The sequence below is a fragment of the Meleagris gallopavo genome, chromosome 15, assembly GCF_000146605.3.
Source record: "Meleagris gallopavo isolate NT-WF06-2002-E0010 breed Aviagen turkey brand Nicholas breeding stock chromosome 15, Turkey_5.1, whole genome shotgun sequence".
NCBI lineage: Eukaryota > Metazoa > Chordata > Aves > Galliformes > Phasianidae > Meleagris > Meleagris gallopavo.
In genome coordinates this window covers 7,988,460-8,010,701 of record NC_015025.2, presented here as the reverse complement: position 1 = coordinate 8,010,701, position 22,242 = coordinate 7,988,460, and the positions used below count along the sequence as shown (strand labels likewise).

Genomic DNA, 22,242 nt, shown 5'->3' with positions numbered 1-22,242 from the left:
TCAGGACACCACCTACAGTTTTAAAGATCATTACATGCTTTTATTGTTTAAGTGAAAGACAACCTTGTCCCTCCCTCTTTGCACGCCCTCCCTTTTCCCTTCCCTTCCCCACTCCTTTCTTCACCCTCACCCTTTGCTGCTTGCTGCTGCGTTAAATATGAGATCAGGCAAACCCCAAAGGCCAGTTTACATTTTTATGTTTTGTTTTTGCAGATCTCCATCACAGATGGAATTTTTGCTGGTCAATTCTTGGAACCAATCCATTAGCAGGACAAAACGAAAGAAGACAGGGCAGTGAAAATCAGTCCCACAACAGAGAGGGAAAGAAGGAGAACCGATAAACAAGCAGAAATCAGTTTTCCACCGGGGTCGGGTTTGCTAAGGGCTGGCTCACAATGACTTGCACCACGTAGTCCTTTGGGATTTTCAGCTCCTCCAGTTTCATTTTGTCTGCGAGCGGCCGACCCGAAAAGAACCAGCGTTGGCTGCCGGGCTCCACTCCCTCCACTGCGTGCAGCCGCCTCTTCATGTGGTACACCGTGTCCATGCTGCGGACCATCAGTTTGAGGTCTTTGCCTGTGGACAGGCGCAAACGGAGCTGGCATTCGTGCCCTGAGTTGGGCGGTGGGTCAGGGATGTCCAGAGTCTCCAGGTCGCCCTTCTCCTCGATCATGTTGATGGGCGGAGCGAGGCAGTAGACGGGGAGCTGGTACCGGTTGCCCAGTTCATCGTAACACTCTGTAAGAGCACCTTGAGGGGTAAGAGAACAGGAAACAGTGAGTGTGGATGTGTTTCACGTTTAAAACTGAAGCAGTGACACTTTGGAGCGTTAACCCCGCTGTTATGGCAATGATTTAGGTTTTGAGGTCTTAAAGGATCGACCTTAAGTTCCCATCAGGAACTGCTTCATCTTGTTTCCACATGGAAACTTGGGGTTGAATTGAAGCACTCCCTCAAATGCACCCAACCCTTCAGACAGAGCTGATAAACCTCAGGAGCAGCAAGAAGGATGAGATGGAGCGAGCCGTACCCTACATGAGCCGTGTAGAAGGGCACTTCACTGGCAGCACAGCCTGGTATTTAGGGCATGCAAACAGCCAGAAAATACTACTGGGATGAATTACATGATCCCAAACATGAGTTATGAGAAGACAAAATGGTGAAGCCTGGAGGCAAAAGACCACTATGAAAAAAAAAAAACAACTTTGTAACTTCTCAAACATGCAGAAATAGCTGAAATGGTTTCATATAGGCTCTATGTTTTAGTGCTCACTGCCAGAGAAAACAAACAGCCACCCAAGCCGGACAACTCTGCGTTTCCAAATGGAGCAGGGTGTCATTGCTGGAGCAGTGACATGTGGCACACACGGAACCAGAGCAGATTTAAAGCAGTCCCACATCCCTGTAGTGTCAGGAGTCATTTCCATCTCCTCAGACTCCTGAGAGGTTCCCCAGGATAACCTGGCTGTTGCTATAAAAGACAGCTATGCTGCCTTGCATACAGCACATCCTTCCCTACTGGTCATAGCACACACACTAAGCAGCTCAAGAACCTATGACTCTCGCAGAACTAATAAAATCCAAGCAGAAAAATTTTAGACGCAGTATGAAACACACTCTGTACAAAGGCATTTCAAGAGCTACCTTGGAAAAACAGCAGCACGCTTTTCTAACATCCTACAATTGCAGTGTCAGAAGCCAAGAAATGAGCCCTGCTACGCACAGCAGCGTCACTGCCTGCAGCGAGCCAGGGAAACGAGATGCCAAGGGAACTGCATCCCCACCACAACAGAAATCCCTTCTCAGAGGAGGTAAAAATAAGGTTTACCTGCTCCAGCGAATTTCCACATTTTTGCCCCTAGAGGGGGCGCATTCACTTGCGACATTATCCATCCTTTTGTAGTTGGAGCCTTTGAAGGGAAGCCAAGTCCCTGAGCTACAGAATAGTTGAAGAAATGCTTTGACTCGGCACTGCTGCACACAACAAACACCCAACTGCTCCTTGTTAGAAATGACGACTTTTTTTTTCTTGGCTGGAGGCTTCTTCATGTTGACAGTGGGTTCCCTTAAACTTTGCTGTTCAGCAAAATGAGCGCACTCTAACATTTAATTTGGGGATATGCTGTGGCTCTTACGCTGGATATGCGCTGTCTTTTAGACAGATGGGCCCCCCACTTTTTTTTTGTTGATGAAAACACACAGAGGAAATGTTTGGCTAAAGTATCAGCCACTTCTGGGGACTTTATGTTTGTACCAGTAGCGCCAAGACTGCCGTGCTGTGGTATTTATTGAGAAAACAAAGCAAAAAAAAAAAGGAAATTCAGAGAAATATGGCACTCAGTGCAGTCTTGCATCATTTATGAATCTCCGAGCAAACCAGCTTGATCAAAACTGTATCGGCTCCAGAGCTTTCGGGATGTTTCGTGTGTGATTTATGTAGTAAGGCCTGAAGTCCTCAGCCTTCAGCTTTAAAATGTTCCTTTCATTCTGTACACCTCATCAATTTCCTAAATGGCGCAGCGCTAAATTCTGGATCGCGGCTCACAGAAACAAGCAGACAGTTTGCTGCTGAAAGAAAAAAAGAGAAAGAGCCAAACCCCAACAGTTTTTAAATTTAGCTACTGCAGCTAAAATGGTATCGTTCTTTAAAAGCCATGCATTTCAACAAGAGTGTCCCTGTTTTAGAGAAGTATATCCAAGAGCTGATTTCAAACACAGTGGGATAAGATTGCTGTGGAATTTATTCATCATTTATATCCTTGCCCAGCTGAACTAACATCAAGGTCAAAGCATATGCTATAAACATTCGATTGCTTAATCATCATCAGATAAGTCATATTATAAAAAATCCTATTAAAGAGCAGCCAGCTTGGAGGTGTGGGTGTGTGTTTTTAGGTTTGTTTTTCTTGTTCTTCAAGACACCGTAGAGGAAACCTCTTGCAATAAAAACTGCACAGCCCTACCACAGAAGCATAACTTCGTAGAATGGGTTGGGTTGGAAGGGACCTCAGAGATCACCCAGCTTCAACCCCTGTTGTGGGCCAGCTGCTCCCCACCAGCTCAGGGTGCCCAGGGCCTCATGAATGGCCTTGGGCACCTCCAGGGATGGGGGCTATCCTATCCTAGGCTGACCATCAGCCTATGACAAATTGCTAACGTCACAAGCTACCACAAACCTCACCAACAAACACCCATCCTTTCTCTCTTGTTGGTAAAAATACTCCAGACTCTGCAATCAAGACACGGAGCAGGATGTGGACACATGGATTAAGGCACAGAATCAGTCGACTGCAAGCAGGGCCTTCATTTTATGGCTGTGCACCTACGTCAGACCCATCTGCAGGAGCCGAGTGGGACAAGCACAGCTCTGCGGTTGTGAGGCTTTTGGCAGTGACTTCTGGAGAGGGTCAGGCTTCACTGACAACCCTTAAAATGTTGTAAATGGCTCAAAGGCAGAGTGTGAAGAAGCGTCATGTTGGTTGGAGTCCAAAAGCTAAGAGAAGGCTGAATGCATTTACCAGAAGGCACGGTGAGCATGGAGCTATTTTAAGCAATGCTTGCAAATGCAAATTGTCAGAGAGAAGAAGAGAAGGCGAGTTGTTGCCCGCAGGAGTGCTCCCATTGCTGCAGCCAGGCAGAGCTCCCACCCAGACCATGCAGTGAGCCCTGCACGGAGCACAGCAAGCGAACACCAGAGCTGCAGCCCCCCAGTAATGCCACTGTTGTAAGTCAGAAACGTTCTGAGCCCTCCTGCATAACACACCAGCTACTGAAGTTGCTCAGCACAAAAGGACACAGAAAAGAATGTCGAGTTCCCAGAGAACACAGAGCGAATGCAAAAGAATATATATTTTTTAAGGTTTCTCTGTTACCCAGGCAACAAGGGCCCCCAGCAGCCAGTTACGGCACAGGAAGGATGCAGCTCCTTCAGCAGGAAGAGAAGTGATCGCTGCTCATGTGAAAGATCACAGTGTTACAGGAGAGTTGTACAGCAACAGCCAGGAGAGGACAGAGCAAGCATATTGATACTGTAAATGCTCAGCAAATACTCAAATATCTGAACAGCTCTCCAGATGCTAGCATGACTTCAATAAACTTCTGCACAGCGTATCCAGATAGCAATATGAAGAACTGCCTTTGAGCAAAGCCACTGATAAAAAGTAGTAAAAAATCCACTAAAACCATAAGCCTCTCCAATGCTAGAAACACAGTGAAGTTGTTTTTTTTTAAAAATTTATTTTTATATTTGTATTTCAAAGTAATATAAACTTGGAGACTGGGGAACTCTGGAAAGAATCACAAGACAGAGGTTCTTGTTGGTTGCCACGCAGGTAGGAGACAGCCTGATAGTTTTGGGCAGAAAAGTTAGCAAATGTGATCCTCCAGCACACGGAACTGGAACATTCCGAAAGGAACTGCTTTGCAGGCTGTAAAAGGTTGCTTTCCTAAGATGATCAGTACGTGGATGTTTTTGTGGAAAAGGACAGGCTGGGACACTGCTCCATCCCTGAGCAGCTCAGAACTTGGACACACATTCACACATGCAAACACCAGCACTTTAACAGATCCAAGTAGCACAAATTCAAACTTTTTCAAGTGTTACTGAAATTAGTTGAGATGATCACTTTCATTCAGAAACATGGAAAGCCTTAATGCATTTTGATGCCATTGCTTAAAAGCTACATACTATTCTCCCTCCTGTCTTCTCCTACAGTGGCTTTTATTTCTCTAAGATCTTAAGCAATTTGAGGAGTGTTGCTCAGAAATGCCCCAACCCTAACAACTGAGCAGATTTTTCCTCTTCTCCTTTCTCAGCCAGACTTGCTGCAAGGAAGAGGAATTAAACCAACACAAAACAAAATCTAGCACTGCAATGAGACTACCTATTTAAGGAGCTTAAGTGTCTGTGTATAACACATCTGCCCAAGGAACAGCTGGTTCGTTTGTTTTTCTTACTGAAAAACTCCATTCCTAAACCAAGCTGAGTTTGGATTGCTGAATAAATTGGCAAGAGCAGAGTTCTCACCTGTAGACTATTGGTTTGTATCCAATTATAGGTCACAAATACATGAAAACTCGTTACAAGCATCAGAAAACAAGTGGGTCCTATTCTGGATGCTACAATACAATTCCTAGAGAGTGATGATTAAGTCAGGCAAGGAAGCTGAGCTTTCTCTTCATCTTTATTAGCAGCCGATTCCAGGTCATGGCCAGGAAACAGGATTTTATAGGGGAAAAAAAGCGTACTGACATCAACAGCATGCATGAGTGGTGGTGTCTGCTCAGTAAGAGAGCAGGGTCGAGACAAACAAGTGAAAACATGCAGGGCTCTGTTCTAACTCACCTACAACCACTGCAAACTGGACGGAGTTAGAAGGAAAAAAAAAACCCAAAATTTCACACGAAAGCCCATATAACTTAACAACCATGGGCACAGATTAGTGCTGCAGTTAACAACGGCAGCTTTCCCATTTTCTGGAGGGCACTGTGTGGGAGCTCTGTGGAAGCTGCGCCTTACATCACGTATGGAGAACAATAAACCTGCACTAATCATTAATGGTGCGGATGAAGCGTTTCATAACAAGCCACAAAGACAAGTGCCCTCCCTGGCCTCTTCCTACGATGCTTCCACACCAACTTAAAGAATGGGTTTTGTAGATAATAATTGATAAGAGCTAATACATACTGTTTCAAGTTCAGTGGAAAAGAGCTGCTCCACTAGGGGACCATCGTCGGTCTGGCTCAGCTCTGCTGCACTGCTCCTCCCAGAGCCAGGAGATTGCCAGGAGGCAGGCATGAATGGCACTTGGGACAGCACAGCAAGGGGAAGGAAGAGGATGTGAGCATTCTGCTACTGCTTTTGTAACATCTCTTCCCATTCCTTGGCAGGAGGATTAGCTCACGGCTGCTCTGTGCCCATAGCCACGCTCGGATGTTCTCCAGAAAGCAGAGCTCACCTAGGCTCCGAGATCACTGGAAACACTGTGCATGCTGCTGGCTGAGGAGCTCGGCAAAGCAATCACCTGCACGTGCCTGCAGCACAGCACTGCACTGGACAGCCTCTTAAGGCCCCTTCTTACCCGAATGATGCTAACAAACAGCAAATCTCCACCTGAGCATCCAGCCAGGGAAGGGGTGCGTGCTGAAGGAAAGGATTGGAACCAAGCTGGAGATCTCATCAGGAAACCACTCCTAACCTGCAGGTTAGCACACAGGAGAAAACCCAAACCATGATCACCGCATCAGCAGCACCAGGTACTTATAGGAACAAGAGGGCAGCAGCACCTCAAAGAGCAGCGCTTGTGCCCTGCAATGGTATTCTGTGAATGCTCCTCTGCCAAAGAAACTTAGAGGCAACCAGATGAGATTTGTGCTGGAGAAGAGGGATGTGCCATCATTACCCAATCTGAGGTACACCCCATGCGTGTGTTGCAAATCGAAGCCAACTTGTCTGCATGTCATTGCTACCCGCATTTGTCAAAAACCTTTTTGTACTAGGCTGTATTTTTGAGGGGGAGGGAGGGGGAAAGGAAGGTGCAGTGGTGTTTCTTTTGAAATTCATTAGCACTGATTAACTGGGCTGAAGGTGAAAGATAATTAACACTGCCTTCTGAAATACAGAAATTAGATACGAAATCCACTTTTCTTCAGTCAGCCATTAGTAGTACAACTTGGAGCATCTCCTGCCAGGTCCTGCCCTGAGAACCATCGGGGGCTCAAACCCCAGCCAGAGGCTAAGACACCTCGATGACACTCAGAGCAGCACCAAGCCACTCAACTGTATTTCACCCTGAATGGGTGACACACACACACACACACGCACACACCAGCTACACAACACAGACTGAGCTGATCCCATGCTGTTAGAATTGTCACAAACAACCAAGCAGCATCATTTCAGCTCAAATCTTAACAGGTAGACAGGGCAGCAACTGGATCTGACCTACAACCGACACTAAAGGAGGATGCAGGTTCTGCATGCACTGTCTGCAGTGAAATTCCAGAGACTGGTATCTGACACTAACCTATGCTACTAACTAAACAATGCAAAAAGACTGTGACTGTTAACCACAGCCATGGGGTCAGAGGCTGGTTACCCAGTCACCTGGTTACAGCATCATTTACAGTAAGTTTCCATTTCCCTTTCTGTGCAGATTTTTGCTGTGATAAGAACTCTACAACAGGTTCACCAGTGTTTCTTTATCCAATTGAGTCTGGATAGAGAAAGTCAATTATGTATTACTGCTCAGTAGCTGTCATATTAACAATACCATATGTTCTGCCACTTCTCTAGCACTCCCTAAAACTTGGATCTAATATTGCAAGAAGATAGCAGCTTCCACAAAATGTTATATCAGGGTTCAAAGATGACAAGTCTTTTTTACTAATGAAGTATTCATGCACTATCCTGCTTTGCATTTCATTAAAATGGATGTCTGTCTAGACAGGCTTTTTGGGTAACCAGATTTTTATTTTTTGGTAAAAGAGCTCCTTTGTATACCCTCTTCATTTGCATACTGTTCTCCATTACCCATTTTCTTTAAAGGGGGGTGAAGTGGTACCAGGGTGAAAGTATCCCAATCACATCCCCTCGCAGACAGCTAAGCAGGCAATGGGACCAGGTTATCTGTTCAGTGTGAAGATGCACAGAAGCAGTACTCAGTCACAAAAGTTGTCACTGCCTTTACAACCACTGAATTTATAAGTACTCTGCCAGCAGGGAACAGTTAGCACTCAGCATACAAAACCCTATAACTAAAGTGGTTAAAATAGAATACTAGATGGGAGGTTATTAACAGCATTTTATACAACTGTTAGGGGTTTTTCTTGCCAACAAGGTCTTACACCAAGTTCTTGCTCTGCTCTCCTGATACAGACTTGTATAAGTCTCCTTCCGATGCAGAACTCAAGGATGTTTGACCATGATGCAGCACAAAGGTCACCACGAAGCACAGCGTACCAACCCTTGGGGTACAGACACTTCATTTTTCACAAACAGAAGATGCCATTCAGACTGGAGAAATTGTGTTGAGCTTCAACTGAATCCCTATGTTTACAAAAGGACTCCATCATCCTATGAGCAGCAGTGTGTTCTGTGGGCCCTGCTTTAGGTGTGCTGAGAAAAAAGAGCCTTTGTCCATTACAACAGGACACTGCACAGCAACAATACACCAAACACACAGCTATTCAGCCTCACTTTCCTACCATGACAAACACTTTGCTATTTCCAGTTACTCCTGGAAGACAAGATAACTGCTGTCTATCCACATTTCACTTTAAAAGGATTTTCCTTTAGCTGAGATCAGCAGGACACTGTCGATCGATATCACTGCCTACTTCAGCATCCAACAACTTGCGAGAGCCGGCTGCGCTCCCTTCCAAGTAATACATAAAGGCAGAGACAACTTTACCTTTGCTTGGGATTGATCTCATTAGGTACGATCCACGTGTTCTTTCTGCTTGTTCTGCTCTGGACTTGCTCACACCCCCACCCCAAGATGCAGCACGTCCTTTTGCTTATCAGGCAAAGGAAGCACAGGCTGGCCAGGGAGGTTGAAACAACAACTGGTGACTGCAGTAACTCGAGTCATCCCATCCCTGCATGACCAGTGTCAGTGTGCTTAACCTTGAGCAATCCCCTGCCAGCCACAATGCCCTCCCTAGGCAGCAAAATGATATTTGAGACTTGGTTTAGTCTGAGCTAGAAGTGAATATGGATGGAAATTTGGCTCAAGACAGTACTTATTATAGCCTGAGCTAGCACAGCAGTGGAGACAACCCTACAGACTAACAAAAAAGTGAATGTAGGCTTTTATGGAGTGCATTGAAGTCCCACATCTGTTTGCAATGAGAGATGAACACACAGAAAATTTCTTCTTTCTAAGACTAAACAACATTACCCCCCATCTGCATGTAGCAGGGGATGGAAAGAAAGCACAGAATAACCTAGACAACTTTGCCCTGGAATATTCTTTTCTTACTGCTCCCAAGCTTGCTCATATCCCTGAGTCAACATTCAAAGCCGAGTTAATGAGCACAGGAGTCATTCATTTGCATGCTCAGCCTCCAAGGATAACCAGGAAAAATGTTAAAGGCTCCAGAGAGGTCAAGCACACTGACACAACCTCACATCAGTATCTACATCCTAAAAAAAGACTAAGGCTACAACGAAGGACTACTTAAAAAGGGCAAGGGGACCATTAAACAAGGTTACTGGAAAGATTTGAGGCAAGTCTGCTGAACAGTTTATTTTATCTAACACCTCAAAGGTGTTCACTGCTGTTACTTTAGAATTATTTATAATTAAAAAAAAGGAAAAAAGTATTGATTGAGAATAAATGTAGAAGATTGAATGTTAAAGCTGTATCACCCGCTCATTGAAACACTGCAATGACTTGAAATTACCACCTCAAGGAATTTATTGAAAGAGGATTCAGATGATTACAAGTGTTAGAACATCTTTTGGCACACTCACTGGCTTTTGAGTGCTGTACTGCTGTGTAACACCAAGGAGCACCTCGCTCAGCCATCACTTGGCCCCAGAAAGCTGCAATATGATGTGACTTTTCCAGCTGCTCAGACACTGTGGAACATAACTGCCTTGTGAGAAAAGGTACCAGTGTTGTCCTACTCAGATACCTGAAGCCAAAATAGAGAATGATGACAAACTTCCTGCCCACTGCCCATTGGAAATCATAGAAGAGAAGCAGGTGCACCCATGGCACAGAGGGACACCTCATTTATCCACCCGAGCTTCCAAGGAGACAGTGTGCTCCAGGTGTACAAACCTGGGGACAAAATGCTCTGTGTCAAGCACAGAAATGAGCAATGCCACCTCTGAAGATCACCTATTTGGAGAGATGGCAGCATCTCTCACTGGCTTACGCTGAAATTTTCTATGACAAATGCATTTTAAACTCTTCGTATTTCTTTTTCTCATTTTAGTAGCAGACAGCAAGGCACATTAAGCTGATACCCAGTTTCCCAGCTGCAAGCACCCAGGGATGGAGTAAATATCTACTGTGGAGTATCTCATGAACTACTCATCACGTCCTCTCCGCTGTCAGACACCAAAGGAACACTGTTCACTGCAGGCAAACATGCACTGCTGTCTGCACGATCTGCACCACTGTATCAGTGATATCAGTGTATCAGTCTGCAGCTTCTTCTAAGAAGAATTTGAGATATTTTTTCATCACAAGGCCGATTTTATTTTGAGTGTTTTACAGCTGTAACATACAGTCTGTCTTGTTTGCTTTTTGTTTTTTCTTTAAAGGGGTTTGCTGTACTTTCCTGATCACATATTAATGGTAAAAAGAAACAAACAAACAAGCTGCAATTTTGAAAATAGTGTTGTACAGTCATCCTCAGCACAGCAGAAAAGGCAAACTAAAACCAAAGACAGGAAACAGACGGGCATCTGCTACCAGGGGAAGAGACTTGAGAAGAGTCCAAGCAATTATGTTGATGAAACTCCTCAAAATACCTTTCAGAGAACAAGAGCATAAGTTAAAAATACTTAAAGAAAACAACTGTAGGATGTAACTGTAAGTGGGTTTCTATTTGAAGGGCTGATCGTTTCTAACCTGCACTTAGATTTATAAATATTTCAGTCAGTCACAACTGCTTCACATCCTGATGATTTGCTGCAGTATTCCGTATGAGGAAAACATGGAAATCCAGCACCCCTCAGACAGGATGTTGGCAGCTATTTTAAAGGCGTTAATCACGGCAGTCATGACAGAAAGCATCACCTTAGTTGTAACTCAGGGCTCGAGGGGTTTTTGAGAAAATATCCTGTTTCAAGGTTAGGAGTGGTGTGAAGAACCCAAACCAACAGTGACACGTCCTTCACTGGCACCAACGCACCTCACCAGAAGCAGCAATGAATGATTTCTACTGAAAACACAAGTGATGAGAAAGCTGCTGCAGGCGCATCGCAGTGCCGAGCGCTCGCTGTAAGGGGGTGAGGGAATGAGAGCCATCCCTAGGAGAGATCTGGGTACTGACCCAGCTTGTTAGCTTGAAGCAACTGGAAAATGTCATTCTACACATCAGTCTGGAAATCTGAAGATGGGAAAACAAAATCAAAATAAAAAAGGGGGTGCACCATTAAAATAAAAGCCCTTGTGGTAATGATGTGCTAACCCAATTCAAATGATTCTCTTTAATTGCCTCACTGAACAGCTACTGTCATTTCCTCTCATTCCTTGCTCAAAGGTCTCTGTGCTCAATTTTCCACTACATACTATGAAAGGTGGTTGCAGTACAGAGAAAAGCAAACCGGCCAAATGTTAACCTAGCTGTTATTTCTTTACTTCAGATGGAAAGATACACCAACTCTTTGGAGCACCATGTGCTAGGCACTCTAAATGCAGTCTTCTCAAACAGAATTCACTAATTACAAAAGAATTTATTGGCATTTTTCTTGAAGCGCTCTCTTTTACAACAGGTATTTCTCTAATGAACAAGCCTATACAAACAGGTGGCTCTGAGCTGCTCAGGGAAAGCCTGGCAATAGAAGATGACCAAGACATCTCATCCTCTCCCCTCCAATCACACTGGGGCACACCGTCCTCTCAGGACACAACGGATACATCTCTGTGCTGTTTGGAAACCTGGCATCACACCCAGCTGGGAGGGAATGGAAATGAGTAATCCATTTAGCAGTGCTGTTAAGAATCACACTGGGAAAAGGCTTCCTCTGCAGTGCACTGCACTTTAAATAAGTGCTGGTTTACATTCTTGTTTTTCTAAAATACTCACAAGCTGCTGGTTGTAATGGTAAAGGCCCTTCACAAACGATCCCTTCAACAACCACCTCTGAGGCTGTGGATTTACAGATCCCTGTTTAAGGAGCAAAACTGTCCTAGCAGCCACCTGACTCCCAGCACTCTCCATTGAGTTGCTATAGGTGCTCACAGCTACATTAGAGACTGGACTGCTGATGGATAGCAAAGTCAACCCGCAGTTGTGACAAAGGACATTTTAAACCTAGAGAAGTTCTCTGACCCTGCTGTGGCCCCTCAAGCAGATGTACTGTAGGAATGAGGAGGTTACACAGAGGAATGCAGGCTACCTGCTTAGCCTTGATCCACTGCTTACAGCTGTCAGGATCCTCAGCCATGATCAGTTTAGGGAAGCCAACGCTTCCACTTCACCCTTGCTCTCTTGAATTAAGAATGCATGTTTCTCCTGCCTCCTGTACCTAAAGAAAATTGTGAATATGCACTCACACCCTGCAAAAGGAATTGGTTCTCAGCTCTTGCCCTGCTAAGGTACACACCCTCCCCTCCAAGGTATGAAAAGCTTTCTAGATGAGGACATGGCAAACCAACAGCCCCATCTCGCTGATGCTCTGTCTCCTTACATCCCTCTTCTGACTCAAGCACAATCTACAGAATTACATCAAATGAAAAAAAAAATAAAAAAAAATACCAGCAGCTAGCTTTACTATTTAGGAAAGCAATCTTTTATATCACCTCACATAAAATCAATGCTTTCTCTTCCTCAGTGTGTGCGTCTCATAGCCACCTTCATTTAACACTGCTTGCACGGCTCCTTCTGGAGCAAAACCTGGAGCTAACACCGGAGAAAACGGAACTGAAGAGTAGAAACGATTGGCTGGGACATTCCAAGTCAATGCAGGATTGTGTCATTCGCATTAACTCCCTGCCCCTCTCTGCTAGAAGGCTTTCAAAGGGGAAATGACTAAAGTACTCGAGAACTTAAGAATTCAGAGCTTCACTTAAACACAGAAATCAAATCAAAGGTTTCTCCAGAGCTTTCAACTACCAGCTCTGAAGAAATCACTTGAAAGTGTTTCTGTGGTGCTGTGGTCTATAAATGAATGCTGCACACTTGCCCTTTTTCAGTGTGAAGGTAAACAAATGCACTGCTTTGCGCATCCAGGAACTGAAATAATGTATTTTCAGTTCGGAGGAACTGTTCTCATTCATATTTGTAGAGTATCACCTCCTTGAAGTTCTAGCTTAAAAGAAGAAAAAACAAAAGAAGCTGTAGCTGCCTGTCATGCAATGCAGTCGTGTGATGAAGCTTGTGGACTTCTACACCAAACAACTACAAAATGGTTGAAGAGAACGTGAAGCAAAGCCTTTAGAAATGGCATCTCACAGTTTGCATCTTTATTTAATTCCTTTTCAAAGGACAACAGAAGGTGAAAACATTGGTAGAATTACTTACTCATCTTTTTAAATTTCACTTGGATGCAGGACAAAATTTAAGCAGTTCTCTTCCTTTTACCAGACAACTCTCTAGACATAAGTATCTGGCCAGCCATAAACGACGGCAATGACAGAACAAAGGGACCCTCCTGACACAAACCCAACATCTATGAGGCCTCTGCTCATGCAATAGGGCTGCAGCATAGGCACGGCTCATCCTCTCTTTCCCAACACCACTCGTGCAGGTGCCTTCCTGGTAGGAGGTGTTTCCCAAGTGGAAGAAGCCATCCCGCCAGCTGGATGGGCTCAGCCTGCGGCAAAGGGAATGCTAGGAAGTGTGGAACCTAAAATTAGACAGCTACAGCCATGATAAATAAATTAATAATGATAACAAATTAACAGACATTACAAAAACCTGATCAAGTGTTCTAGATCCACAGAAAAACACAGTTCACCATTATTTTCACATTTGAGTGCAGACAATGTAATACATAAAGAAAAAACTTTTCCTTAATGACAAAGGTCTCTTCAGACAAATAAGGTATGAAAAAGCAAATAAGGTACTCAACTGGCCTGCAAAAGCTAAGCAATGGATACAGCCGTTCAGAGAAGCAGCTTAAATTTGAAATACTGTGCAACTGTGAAATATGCCATATAGATTTTTGCAACTGTAGTCTGATCAATGCAATAGTTAAGATGTCAAATGTAGCTACTGCACACAAAAGAGGGCAAAAATTAGAGTTCCACTTTTGGAAGTACTTACTTTAAATGAGACATATTACATAGTTGGTGTTACAGACCTACTACACAATTTTGCTGTGGATATTCTGGAATCATTATACAAATTTAAAGACCAGCTCCTGAACACCTATTGACTGCCTCCCACTGCTTCCTTTCCCACCTCTGTCTGGCAGCTCACTTTTTGTGACTGCTGGTTGGGAGCCTGGAACACAGCACAGGAGATGGACATTTGCTGGGAGCTGTCTTACAACAGCATCACACCCTGCGTCCCTGTACAGCACCTGGGCCTTCACAAAGGTCGGCTGGGTGGCAGGAGCCCTAACACTCACAAAGGAGTAAAGAGTTTGGCAGATACCCCCAGTGAGTAGGGAGAACAGATAGCAGATGTATTTTCTAGAAAGTGATGTACAAGCTGTACAGCAGAACAAAATTCATATCTATCATTTGAATTTGAGATGATGCTTCAACACCGCTTAGGAAAAAAGTCTGTTTTCTCTCCGTATGGCATGAAGAAGCCTTCTTCTGATACAGGATTTGGCTTTAATACAAAGAAGACTGTGTCTGTGATATGCAATTCCTTTTATTAAATTAATAGTAAGCAGCACAGGCAGTAAGTGCTGACACAGCCCTAAAAGCACTTAGGTACTACCTTATCTCCACCAGCACAGAGAGCTGACTGGTTATAAAAGCATTTCCAAAAAACCTTCGATTCTTATGGTTTACTCCAAGACCAGTAAGGAAGGTGCAGTACCCACCTCAGCAGGCAACAGAAGCTCTCCCAGTGATTTACTTATGTAGCAGAACAACCTCCTCAGGACTTTCAGCATCACGAGAGCAATCAGCACTAAAAGCAGCACTGACTCTCTGCCAAACACACGCAGACCACAGGCTGCTCTCCCACTTGCCCAGTGCAATACATTGATCACATTCAGCCACTGCCCCTCTTCTCCCCTTCACCCTGTGCTCTCAAAGTCTCATCCAACAATGTGAAAGCCTTCATTTACAAACAGAAATGGAGCAGTTTTCAACATCTGTGTTAAACAAAGCTAGTGAGTGCTGCCATAGTTCTGGCTATGTATGTCAAGCGAACAAAAATCAGTGAGGAGAACATGCATCCTGATGGAGTGCTGAGGCACGGCCCCCCGTGACCACCTCCTGATATGCTGTACTGACCTGCAGGACATTAAGTCACGACGACACGGACATGAAACCACAAACGTGTCCTTTCAGGCCATGAAAGCCTAGGACATGTGAACGCACACAGATGTGAGGCATTGTGCAGAGACGCAGGACTTCAGGCCCAGATATCACCCGAAGGGGAAGAAAGTGCTCTGCCCAATGCTAGAACATCTCAGTGATTTCACCAACTTTTCCCCAGTACTTAAGGTAAATACATCCCCACTTCTCATGACCTCAAGCGTCAGACACTGTAAATATGACAGTTCTGCTCACACACACGGAGCAGCACTGCTCACTGAGCAAGCACACTGCAAGCTGCAGCAGCTGCACTTGAGGGCACAGAGAAGCTGACTGCTCCTGAGCACAAAGCCACCAGGCTTTACAGAGGGGACCTTTATCATTCAAACAGTATTAAACAAGCTAAATTCAGTGCTCTGGTAACTATGCTACAGTAGATTAAGTGTCCATCCTGAAATGTAAAAACTCCACTTAACCCCAGACAGATACCCATTAAAATTAACTACTTTCAAGATAAGTTCAACTCAACTCTAATGTTTGGTGCAGACCCTAATAAAGTACTACACTTTCTACCATTTCTTTTTTGATAGCTGAGAAGTATGTAAAAGCATTCATTAAACTTAAATGGGTTCATTAATAAAATATTGAGGATGTGCTGCTTTAAGACATCAGAAAAACGTATACATTGGAGAGAATGTTATTTCTATTTTTAAATACATCCCACAGAGGCACCCAAGATAGATGAGAAGTGCTAAGCCCATCCCACAAGCTTATTTATTTATTTAATACTTAGGTGCTATTTTTAACTGTAGAAGACAGCAGAAGGCATCCGTTAGAAAAATTACATTGGTTTGGATTTTTCCTCACCCAGGTGAGAAAATGCCAAATGCAATGTTAAAAGATGCATTTCCTCCTCACTTCCCACCAGGTTTTTGGAATGAAAGGGCAACTCCCCTCCTACAGCTAGCATCTCTAGCTGCTGACCACCACCACGCCTTGCTCCAAGCCCCTCTTCCCACTCCTCCAAAGGCATCAATCTGGAAGTGGCACACAGCTCGTAAGCGCACGCAGCGTGTCAGCACACGGGGAGAGGCAAAATGCAGAGCTATGGCTTCGTGCTCTGTTGTGGTGGTACTTTTTTAACCCTCAGCTGTACAAAGAAAATAAAAGAGAGGAAATGCCATAGGCTCACATTAACATACTGCATCATTCTATTTTTTTTCACCAAATATATCTGTCTTAGTTGGTGCCTGTAACACAGTTTCCTTCAGGAATCCACACTCTTTGGTGAGCTATGAAATCAAAGAAAGAATGTCTCATCCCCATCTGTCAAAAAAGCCCCACCACAAATACAGATTTTCATGCACTGAATTACCAGAACTACACTGTCAAACTCAGAAAAAATAGTCTTGATGTGATTCCTACACTTCATCTTCCTAAATGCTTGCTTTCCTCTAGGAAATACAATGTTTTTATACACAGTCTAGCCGATTTCCTATTTTCTTCTCATATGAAGAAGCAAAAGCTAAGCTCCAGGGAGGCACACTGACACTCCTGGGCAGATCCTTCAGGGTCTGTGGTGGATAGAAGACAAAACAGGTGGGTATGTATACATCTTCTCTCAGGAAGCTATGCATTCAGTTTGCATCCTAACTTTGAATAAGAGACAGCCTGAACTGGCAGTGCCTTTGCTGCATGGACAAGTAAGCAGCCATGGGAAATAAGAAGGGTGCAAAGCTGGATGTGAGAGGTGACATGGGTGACACCTGCCATGCTGCAGTGTCAGTGCAGAGAGCAGGGAACCCCACGGAGAGAGCGACTGGCCCTGGGAACAGCTCTGCATCACATTTGTGAGCACACATCTAAGTTGTGGTTGGTGGCACAAGGCAGGCACGCACAGAATTCAGTACTTAATGCACACACCTAATGCAGCAGCCAGGTTCCTTTAACAACTCCCTTCTTTTTAAATTTTGCACAAATTGAGTTCTTGTAAATAAAAATGTGGAGAGTTTCGGTGTCACCTGGAACATGGGGAGTTTGTTTGTTGTACCTACCTGGAGACAAGCTCAGCTGACAACAGGAGCCCTGCAGATGGAAGGCTTTCATTCATCATCTGTTCATGCATGACACCAACAATGCTTGCTGACTAAGAAGCACTTGAGTTCCTACACAAAGTTGCTTCCTCTGTAGTGGAAAAGTCACACAACAGAGAACTATGCAAGCAGCTGATGCATGAGACAAGTGTCACAAGCAAAAAGACGGATAAAAAGCAAGTAACTCAATATTGAGGGTACAAAATCACTGTGCTGCACTCAAGATTTTGGATAAATACTCAGAATGTTCTCTGTGTTTGAAATCTGACCAAAGGCCAGGTCTGCCTAGGCAACAGATGCTCTAATACAAGCTTGATTCCTGGCTTTTTTCTGGAATCTTTGGAATATTCTGTATGTGGGCCTCAGAAAGCAGACTGCAGTCTGTCAGTAGTAGGCAGTATCCTGAGCACACTGACTGCTGCTGAGCCAGAACTTCAGGGTGCACATACCTCTTCCCCCTCAAGTATTACAATCAGTGACAGTGAAGGGGCTCATTTCCAGGGCAAAGCATTCATTCTAAATTCCTCAGACTGCCCAAAGAAGAGAACAAGAGCTATCTGCCTAGTTTCAGACTTCTGCTTGCAACCAGAAAGCGCTGGGTCTTAATGCATGAAACTGACTGAGCTCAGCAAGCAGGTATTCAAGAAATTAAGTTATTCAAAATTCGGTAGTGTCAGAACTACACACAACACAACCTTGGAGGTGAAGGACACACAAGTGACACCATCTCAGAATCCACTCTCTTCCCAGCAGAACTGAACTGCTGAAACTTTCCTATCTGAATAAAATCCTCCTCTGCAATTACAAGCTGTTGTGCCACTCTGACGAGTGGAAGCAGAGACCTAATGTGTCAAGCAGCTTCTCTCCATGACTGGATGCCATGAATTTAACATTTCCCCTGGAAGTGCTGTTCACATGTACACTTGTGCAACATTTAAACTGAATACATATTCTAATGCTGTCAAAATAGCTCATTATCAGGGTCTTGTCAAATTCCAGAGCTGCATCACACAACTAATACCCTCTCTCCACAGAAGCATGCTCTCTGATTCAGATTATCATTTTCTAAAACAATTATGTTTCTGTCAGTCTGGCATACAATCATAACCAGCATCAGACTCTCTCTGCAGAGCAAGCATTCATAGAGACTGCTCCTCACACTAAGCTACAATTCAACCTGGAGAACAGCTCATATTCGCAGAAGGAAACCATTGTGGAAGGTAATCTATATTTTGTAACATTTTTCTTTTAGCAAGTAAGCAAGACCACGCAGTGGCTGTTTTATGCCTCACAAATCTTCAGTTTCTGAGGTATTATTCCCATGTATTTGAATGGCAACTTAAAATTATTGCCATCTTCACTTACCCACTTTGCCAGACCCCTCTCACCCATACAGCTCCCACTAGTTCATAAGTTGCCTCAACACTCAATTTTTTCCAGGACATTTTCAGCAACACAGATGTTTTGGAAGGACAAAAATTCAATAATGCTACCTATTTAGAAGGAGAACATTTTGTTTCCTGGATGTAACAAAGGTAATATTATTTATTTAAACTACAGTTATTTAAAATATAGTATTGATAAATGAAATCAAGAAGCCTGAGAGGTAATAGTTGGTAACGACAAACAGTTGCAGAAAGGTCTTCTGACATCAGTTCCACTTTAGAGAAAGGAGTTTATCTTTTGAAAATCACACTGGCTTGTAAGAAAGGGAATTACTTTTCTCTCTCCAATTGATTAGGACTAATTATTGACATAACTGTAGCAAGTTTGTATAAGAAGAAGTGAGATTTCCTCAGCATTGGCAGGTTCTGAAAATAATTGACAAATTCCTCTTTAAAGCTGCTTCAGAAATCATTTCCATAGGTGTAACTGCCCTTGAAACTATCAATCAAGCCAGCAAAATACAAACCTCCTTGAAAACAAACAATGTTCTAGAGGACTACAATGCACTGCCCATGAATTATGGAAAAGACAGGTCATATTGCAGCCCTGAAACTTTCCAACCTCTCAGCTAGGTTATAGACTGCGTGCTGAACAGGAGTGGGAAAATCATCCCAAGGCACGGCAACTCGCAATGTTTCATGCTTCTATATGGAAAAAAGACAGCCAGACCACTAAACCCACCCTTTCCAAAGGAAATGCAAGATAAACAGTGACTTAAGGAAATTGAGATCCTGAACATCGCCAATAAAAGGATACAAAAAATAAAGTAGCTATATCAGTAGTAAACATCATGAAGATTAATTAGCACAGAAAGTAAGGTATAAAATCTTCTAAATTATCTTTGTCCTCTTCCCAGGAGACCCAAGACTGCATAAATATAATGTTGTTTATAAAGCATTCAGTTCCATGTGTCTGGGGCAACAGTTCATTTTTTGGTATAACCCTCTTTATTCCTCCCCCTCCCCCGGTTTTCTCTCTTCCATATTTGTATTTGGCATAAGGGGAAGTGATTCTATTCAGAGGGGTAGAGTGTATAAGAACAGAACCTGAAAAAAATAGAATTTGGAACAACATTGTGAAAGGGAAAGCAACTAAAATGCTGAGTGCTTACAGTGCATCTTGCACAAAAGCTTACAGCAGATTGCCAGCACCAAGAGTTTGCTTTTTCACACTCAAGAAAAGAAACTTTAAGAACAAATTTAAGTGCCACAGACTCTCATAGGATCAAGAAAAAAGCTACTGTCTTGCAAAGGTTGACTGGAAAAACTGATTCTTTGAACACCCAAGCGTCCTACAGGATGAGGGAAAGCTAAAACTGTTAATCACAGAGATCAGACACTTAAACCTGCCCATTATAAAATGTAACAGATCAAACATTCACACTTAAGTAATTGCAGAAAGGATTCCTTGGTCCTTCTACAAACTAACATCATTTTACTCTGAAACATCAAGTAGAAAGGTACCGTGCACACTGAATTATAAGTACTGAAATCTGTTGCATGCCTCAAACGATGTTCAGATTAAAAACTCATTAGCTAAACCTCCTCACAGGCCACACCCAAGTCAGCTGAACCTACCATGCGGTAGTGTTATGTTTGCACCATCAATGATTGCTTGTGCCAGTTCATGATCATTGCTCTCAAAAGCGTGTGCAGCAGCCTTGAGGGCATCCCAAATCTCCTTGCGGCCTTCGAAAGCTGGTGCTGTGTCCCAAAACTCGTCTCTCTTACTGCGCAGCTGTCCGTCCGTCATCGGGTAATCACTTTTCCATTTTGGTTTCTCTTTTTTCAAGGGCTGATTACGACCAAGAGCAACTGTGGGGTAGAAAAAGAAAGAGAAGTTTAGAAAAAAAAGTAACAGCACAAAGTTACTCCAGTATTCCTTGGTTATTCTATGAAGACAAAGCTTACTTTTGGGCAGCACTAATCCTTTTTTTCCCCCACCAATCTCCAGGACATCACCTTCCTCCTGCTGGGCTCCGATTTTTAACTCTCCAAAGAAGCCGAGTGACTACCCTGCATTTTGCTCAGCTAATGCAATGCTCAGTTAAATGCAGACTTAAGAGGCTAAGGATTTTTTTTTTTTTTGCACTTTCTCCTTTTAAATTGTTTTAATTCAGAATAAGTGGGGAAAGGCAAATAAGATGCACGAACACCAGAATAGTTGAAGATGAATCCCTGAAGAATATCCAGGATTCTGTCAAGCTTTAATGAGTAGTTACCTCATTCACAATAAACACGAGAGTGTTTGTTTTATTTTAACTACAGCTATGTTTATGCAAAAGCCAGTTAAGATAATCACTTAGGTCTAATGTTGGTGGATTAAAACTACCTGCTCGCTTTAAATTACAGCACTGCTGAGAGCACACTGTCTGTCTGTTTCTGCAAGCAAGGTGTTATTTCAACTCCTGTCCAAGCATGATGCCCAGAGGTGCCTGGGAGCAGGGTGAATGCCTCTTTCCTACACACAGAATAGGCTCTGTCATTAGTATCTGCCCCAAACATATCCTGGTGACAGAAAGAACCCATCATTTGGGCTCTTACTATTGTGGTTTATGTGAGAAAGCTAGAAGACATCCGTTCCAAGTATAAAACATTTCATGAGCACTTAAACTTTGTGGTGGCAACCAGATACATATAACTAGCTTTCACTGTGCTACAAAAATGAAAATGAAAATTGTGCTTCCTAAAAATTGTTTCATGTGCTTTATTTGGCAGAGACTAAAAATTAAGTCTAGCTGTACAACACTGAGATGGACCAGGGAAGCTTTTATTGCCATCTGAGGTACAAAGAGGGGACTGAAGTTCAGTGCACACATGGTAGAACTTCTCCCTGCAAGAGTCAGAACCCCACTGGCAGCAGGAACCTTGCTGAAAAGGGACTCTGTCACAGCAGCATGGGAAGAGAACAATGACAAACCACAAAAGCAGCTCTCACCACCGCAAAACCTCGAGTACGTAGCTTACATGTCTCCAGAGGAAGCAAGACGTCCTGCAGCAGTCACACTGCACTTAAGGGTGTTTGCAGCTAAAAATAAGCGGCTGCATCAACACAGAGAGATCACAAACACTAGGTGATGGCTCTGGTATGTTCCTGAGGGACAGGTAAACGCTACTAGGAGTACCAGTAAGGATCCCATCATGACGTCCCTTCTCTGTGAAGTGTCTGGGCAGTCCCAGGAGAGCAGAGGGACTGCAGCTGCTACCATGCCAGACCTCCTGTCACCCCACATCTGCGGAGCTGAGGCCTGAACATCTCTCATGGGAATGTGGTTTCCCAGCTGCTGGTAGGCTGAGATCAGGCTCCTGGTTAGTCTTCAAGGATCAGAGAGCAGCAGGACAAACACAGGCTTACCTTCAGCATCCTGCATCCCCCGGCTGTCCTTGCACATAAACAGGCACACCGTCTTTCTCCAGATCCTCTGATTTTTCTGTCAGAGAGTTGGTAACAGCTACCAAACAGCCTTGTACCTCTTTCTAGTCTTACTTTAGAGCTCAGATTTCAAGGGAAGGATAATCTATTTCTAAATATTCTTCACAGCTCTCGATCCAGACACACAACGCATCCCAGGTAACGAGCAA

General features: G+C 43.8%; 1 protein-coding gene across 1 annotated transcript; it reads right to left on the bottom strand.

Moving 5' to 3' along the window:
• Window positions 1–227: 227 nt before the first annotated feature.
• Window positions 228–22,024, bottom strand: UBTD2 (ubiquitin domain containing 2). The gene is made up of 3 exons (XM_010718952.3): window positions 22,016–22,024; window positions 20,239–20,671; window positions 228–750 (listed from the first exon to the last, which is right to left on the bottom strand). The coding sequence occupies exons 1-3, from the start codon at window positions 22,022–22,024 to the stop codon at window positions 353–355; spliced, it is 840 nt and encodes a 279-aa protein (XP_010717254.2). The 3' UTR covers window positions 228–352.
• Window positions 22,025–22,242: the final 218 nt, after the last annotated feature.